Source organism: Peromyscus maniculatus, chromosome 9, assembly GCF_049852395.1.
Source record: "Peromyscus maniculatus bairdii isolate BWxNUB_F1_BW_parent chromosome 9, HU_Pman_BW_mat_3.1, whole genome shotgun sequence".
Classification (NCBI taxonomy): domain Eukaryota; kingdom Metazoa; phylum Chordata; class Mammalia; order Rodentia; family Cricetidae; genus Peromyscus; species Peromyscus maniculatus.
Genome location: NC_134860.1, coordinates 47,905,223 through 47,912,051, shown reverse-complemented (window position 1 = coordinate 47,912,051; position 6,829 = coordinate 47,905,223). Strand labels below are relative to the sequence as shown.

General features: G+C 38.7%; 1 protein-coding gene across 1 annotated transcript; it reads left to right on the top strand.

The window, feature by feature from the left end:
* The first annotated feature begins 367 nt into the window (after positions 1 to 367).
* Positions 368 to 1,336, top strand: LOC143267161 (olfactory receptor 11G2-like). The gene has a single exon (XM_076544055.1). The coding sequence runs from the start codon at positions 401 to 403 to the stop codon at positions 1,334 to 1,336; it is 936 nt and encodes a 311-aa protein (XP_076400170.1). The 5' UTR covers positions 368 to 400.
* The last annotated feature ends 5,493 nt before the right edge of the window (positions 1,337 to 6,829 follow it).

The window sequence follows — 6,829 nt, the reverse complement described above, 5'->3', positions numbered from 1 at the left end:
ATGCAAAATTTTACAAATATACTTAAATATTAAAATATTTATTAGTTTATTATTTTGGAATCCATACATGTATATAATGCATTCTGTTCACACTCAATGGCCCACCTTCTTTTATTCCCCTTTCTTTTCAACAACATCCTTATTATCAACAAGTCCTCCTACCACTATGATATATTTTTGTTGTGTGGTCCACTGGGTTTAACCAGAGCTACCAGTGTGGGGATGAGTGTAGAGCTATTGACTGGAACATGAGCTCCATCACTGAAGACAAGGACTTCCCCTCCTTGATACTGAGTTGATGATGAGTAAACTATTGTTTCCTGTTTGGGCAAAACTTAAATTCCCTCAGCTATTTCTAGGATATTCAACAATTTCTGGTACCTTTACAACTCACAGACAGATGAAAACCCTCAGCAGCACCAGTAACTCCAGCACCATCACTGGCTTCATCCTCCTGGGATTCCCCTGCTCCAGAGAAGAGCAGATCCTCCTCTTTGTGCTCTTCTTCATTGTCTACCTCCTCACCCTCATGGGCAATGCTTCCATCATCTGTGCTGTGCGCTGGGATCAGAAACTGCACACCCCCATGTACCTCCTTCTGGCCAACTTCTCCTTCCTGGAGATCTGGTATGTCACCTCCACAGTTCCCAACATGTTGGCCAACTTCCTCTCTGACACCAAGGTCATCTCCTTCTCTGGGTGCTTCCTGCAGTTCTATTTCTCCTTCTCCTTGGGGTCTACAGAATGCTTCTTCCTGGCAGTCATGGCCTTTGACCGCTACCTTGCCATCTGCAGACCTCTACACTATCCTGCTCTTATGACTGGACGCCTCTGTAACATCCTTGTGATCAGTTGCTGGGTGCTTGGTTTCCTCTGGTTCCCCATTCCCATCATCATCATCTCCCAGATGTCCTTCTGTGGATCCAGGATTATAGACCATTTCCTATGTGACCCAGGCCCTCTGTTGGCCCTCAGCTGTTCCAGAGCCCCACTGATGGAATTTTTCTGGCCAATAATAATGTCTCTGCTCCTTTTTGTTCCTTTTTTCTTCATTATGGGATCTTATATGTTGGTTTTGCGAGCTGTGTTTAAAGTCCCTTCAAGAGAAGGAAGAAGAAAGGCCTTCTCCACTTGTGGGCCCCATATGACTGTGGTTTCTCTTTTCTATGGCTCAGTGATGGTCATGTATGTGAGCCCAACCTCTGAACATTCATCTGGAATGCAGAAGGTTGTGACTCTTATTTATTCTGTGCTTACTCCACTCGTTAATCCTGTAATATATAGTCTGAGGAACAAAGATATGAAACATGCAATGAAGAGGCTTTTGAAAACATAAAAGTTAGAATTTTAATCAAACAACACTGTTGATTGTGTAAGTATATACTGTAGAACATTATTCAACCACAAGAATGATTAAATTGTGTAATTTACAGCAACATAGATAAAATGGGACAACACTCTGTTAAGTAAAATAGAGCCAGTCATGGGAATTCAAATACTGAATGTTCTAATTTATGTGTAGAAAATCTTAAATAAGGAATAGGTTTAAGAAGTGTAAGAAGATGGAATGTGGTTAATATTTACAAGGCGTGCAGTGGGATAGTTATTCAATATCTGTGTTTGATATTGGAATAATATATGTCTGACACATGTTAATTCTGTTTCATATAAGATGGCTGAGATTTGTATTTTCCCAACATAGAAAAATACAATAATCATTTCAATAAACATGATACTGATGAAAATTACCTTGATATAATATGCATTGTATTCATATACTGAATGTTACTCTGTACTTCACAAATATGTCCAATTATTGCATCAATTAAAATGAAAATGTAAATCCAGGCATATTGGAACATGTCTATAATCCCAGAATCTGGGGAGTTGGGACATGAGGATCAGAATTTCAAGAGATTTTGGCTATATAACAAGATCATTTTTTCATAAAACAAAATAGAAGAATGTGGTGATTTATGCCTGTGATACTTCCATTTCTTGTTGCTGTAGTAATCACCATGACTAAAAGCAATTTAGGAAGGAAAGGGATTACTTGGTGTACAGATGATAATCCATCATTGAGGAGAGCCAATACAGGATTCTAAGGGAGGAAATTGGAGGCAGGAACTGAATCAGAGACCATGAAGGAGTATACTTGCTGGCTTGCTTTCCATGATGTGCTCAGCTTGCTTTCTTCCAAAACCCAGGGGCACCTGCCCAAGAGTAGCACCATTTTCAGTGGGATTGTCCCTCCCATATCAATCACTAACCAAGAAATGCCACATAGACATACCCATAGGCTAGTCTAATTGAGGCTAATCCTAGGTGACTGTAATTTATGTCAAGTTGAGAAAAACTAGCCAATACATATGATCCCTTGTCAACTTGACACACAATCACATTACTATTCAATAATATTTTTTTGCTTGTCCCTAAACCATCATATTAATATAATAATATAACATGTACTCCAACTTTTAAAACTCCAATATTATTTTAAATGTTTCAATATTTTAAAAGTTCAGTGCCTCTTTAAACTATCCAAAGATCCTTAATGGTGGGTCCACATAAAATACAAAATAAATTCCATGCTTGTTTTTTATCATTTTCCTTTTGGGAATTTTATGCATGAGGACTGTGTTCATAGTATTTCCATCCTACCCTTTCCCATTTGTAACTCTTCTTATGCCCCCAGTCTCTCACAAATCCATGACTACACGCACACACACACACACACACACACACACACACACACACACACACACACACAAACACACACACATTAATGCCTGATGAGTGCATTTAATGTTGTTCATGTGTATATGTGTTTAAGCATGATCAGTTAAGGTTGGATAATGTGTCATGGAGTTTGTCCCTGGAGAAGAATGATTCTCCCTCTCTTAGCAGCCATTCATTTCCTATGGCTCTTCATCTAGGGTAAAGCTCAGTGATATTTCCCCCATCACATTGAGATTGACTGGTGTTCTCTTTGTGCGTGTCTTATTAAAATTTCATGAATGAAACTTTCTTTCATATATGAAAGGCACTTGTTGCAGATGTTAGTCCTTTAGCTTTTACAATCTTTGGGCTACCACTTCCTCAATGTTTCCTAAGCTTTAGATGCAAGGGTTATGATGTGGAAATATCTTTGGGGGTGAGTACTCTGTGGTCAGGGGCTCTATGAATTTTGACCAGTTGTAGTAGATGGGCTCCATCAATTACAAAAAGAAGTTTTTTGTGATGAGGGGTGAGAGTGATGTTTATCTGTATACAAGGATAGGTATTTAGAATGCAGTTGGGAATCATAGTGATTTAAGAAATTGTCAATATTAAACTTTCTTCTAGGATACATGGCCTCACCAGCCATGAGTAGTTGGCTAGGTTTATAGTACCAGACATGATTTTCCTTCTATTTAGAAGGCCTAAAATCCAATTAGGGAACTGCTGGTTACTCCAAAGACATAAGTGCTACTATTACACGTTTGGGGATACCTTGTCATGGTCATTGTTGGGTTTCATAGACTGGACAACTTGGTAAGACTACGGATTGCATTTCTCCCTTGGCAGCTTGCACAGCACCTTCTAATACTAGGAGAGCTAATCATCAGGAAGGAGGCTTGTAGGTCAATTCCAGCTTGATTCATCCAACTCTTATGTCTTAAGGGTAGGGTGTTTCCCCATGCGTGTTCAATTGCCTTTACTGTTCTTTGCTCTTCTTCTTCCAACTCCCTCAACCATTAACCTCTCTCTCATCACCTGAAACAAAATATATGTCCCATTTTCTCCATTTCTCCCATCATAGCACCTATATTCTGCTATCTTACTTTCTGGACATCCTTTCCCACTCTCTTTTAATCCAGGTTATATAATCACATCTGAAAATTCAGAGTCAGGATCACTGAAAAAGAGAGAATATGTGGCATTTGTCTTTCTGTGTCTAAGTTGCCTCACTCAGTGAATTTAAATTCAGTTCCATCCATTAATCTCTAAATTTCATGATTTCCTTTTTTGCAGCTGAATAAGATTCCATTGTGTATGAGCACTCTATTTTCATTTTCTACTCATTAGTTGAATGTTTTCCTTTCCTAGATATAGAGGTTTGAATGAGAAATGTCTTCCATAGTCTTGGGCATTTGAACACATGGGTCCCAGTTGGTGGCACTGTTTGAGTAGGTTTACATAGCACAGCCTTGCTAGAAAATGTAGGTCACTTGGAGGTGTGGTTTCCGATTTAAAAGGTTCACCTACATCCATTTTATTTTGCTGCTTCTTGTTCACAACTTGAAGATGTGAGCTCTCAGAAGCCTGTTCCTGAAAACACACCTGATGCTTGTTTTCATGCCTCCCCACCATGATGAACTAATATCTCTCTGAAACTGTAAGCCAAAATAAACTCTTGCTTCTATATGTTGCCTTGGACATGATGCATTATAAGGGCTATAGAATAGTAACTAATACAGCAGCTAGTTGAGCAGAATAGACTGGTCATGGTTGCCCCAGTATCTGTGGAGTAGAATGTTAAGTTCTTAGGGCATATGTGAAGGGGCAGTATAGCCTTTTGAGAGTTCTCCACACTGATTGCCAGAGTGGCTGCAATCAATTTGCTGTCCCACAAACAGCAAGTTTGAGTTTCCCTTTTCTCCACAAGCAGTTGCATTTGCTGTCAGTTGTTTTCTTGATCTTAGATTTTCTGACTATGATGGGATGAAGTCTCATAGAGGTTGTAATTTGGATTCCCATAATTGCTTAGAATGTTGAATGTTTTTTGAGATTTTTTTTAGCCATTTCTGTCTTTTCAGAACTCTCTGCTCTGACAAAAGACCATTTTTAATGGAGTTCTTTGTTCTCTAGACCCTGTAATGTTTTTGTATATTCTGGATTTTTATGTATCTTTTATCAGATGTACAGCTGTGTGTTCATTACATTGATTATTTCTTTTGCTATACAAAAGCTTTTTACTTTTATGAGATCCCATGGGTCAATTGTTAGTTTTGATTCTTGATCAAATAGATTTCTATTCAGAGAGTCCTTTTCTACTCCTTTATCTTGCAGGATACTGCCTGTTTTCTTCTAGCAGCTTTGGTTTCACATTGAGGTTTTTATCTTTCAAAAAACTGTACAATATATTTTGATCATATTCCTTTCCCCACCAACTCCTTCCAGATCCTTTTCACCTGCCCACCCACTGAGCTTCATGTGCTTGCCCCCTCTCACAAAAAGTCAAAAAAGGGACAAAAAATAAAGAAAAACAAAGGCAGAGAGAGAGAGAGAGAGAGAGAGAGAGAGAGAGAGAGAGAGAGAGAGAGAGAGAGAGAGAAACAAACCAACAAACAAAACCATGGAGTCTCATTTTATTGTTGGCCAACTACTCATGGACATGGGGCCTGCATTGAAGAATGGTTTGTATATCCGGTGACAGTTTAAGAAAATTGATATTCTCTTTACTAGAAGATATCTATTGAAAATAGCTTCTTGGTTATGGGTGGCACTTTGTGTCCATTTCTCCTTCTCTGGGCTAGGGTTTTGTTCGATTTAAACTTGAACAGTTTTGTGCATGTTATCACAGTCTTAATGAGTTCTTATGTGTATCAGCCCTGCTTTGTCTGAAAAACACTATTTACTTGGAATTGTCCACCACGACTGGCTCCTGAAATCTTTCGACTTCCTCTTTTGCCCAGATCCTTGAGTCTTGAGGGGAGAGGTTTGATAAATACATCCCATTTATTGTTTAGTTCTCCAAAGTCTCTCACTCTCTGGACTTGACCCAATTGTGCGTTCAGTGTTAATTACCATCTACTGCATGAAGATGATTCTCTGATGAAGGTTAAGCAATGTTCTGATCTGATCTATGTGTACAGCAATATGTCATTGGGAGTCAATTTATTGCTATGTTCCTTTAGCAGAATAATAGCAGTAGGTTTTCCCCTAGGCCCATGACCTATCCTGTCTTAGGTTCTTGTCCACTTTAACAGTGTCAGGTATGGGTTTCATTTTATGGTGTGGATATTAAATCCAATGAAAATGTGGTTTGTTTCTCCCTTAACATTATGCCACTATTTCACCAGTGTATCTCATGGGAAGGTTGCTTTTGTAGATTACAGAGTTTGTAGTTGAGTGATATCAATGATGACTTTTCTCATCTAATAGCATGCAAATGATATTTCAGCACTATGAATGCCAGCTAGTCAATTAGGGTGAAACTTCTATTGGGGACTAGCTCAATTTATCCATGTTCAGTGACCTAAGTAAATGGTGTCTTTAGCAATAGAGACAGTCAGGTTGTGGAAATTAATCAATGACATATTTGATCCATTTGGAATTTGTGCAGGGTGATGGATGTGGATCTAAGTATACTCTCCTGTGGATGAACATACAGTAATTCCAGCACCCATTTGTTGATGGTGCTATCTTATTTCAAGTGCAGGTTTCTACCTGTTTATCAAATATGAAATTGACATGACTATATATATTGGGGCCATATAGTTTTTCCCATGATCTATGTTTTGGAACATCATGAATATATCCCTACTAACTAAATTCTGTATAAATAAAGAAACACTCTGGCTGCTAGTCAGTCAGGCTGCAAGATTTTCCTGTCCACCATGGCCTGGCTCACTTCCTTCCCCAACTGACTCTTTACATACTCTGCAGGACCCATCTACCACCCAGTATGGCTCCCAGCAGGATTTGTCATAGATAGTCTTTATTATGTTGAGTTATGCTCCCTCCAGTCCCACACACTCTTGGAATTTTATCAAGAAGCCTAGTTGGATATTGTCAAAGGCCTTTTCTGCATCTGTTGAGATGATCATTTTATTTTTTGTTGCTT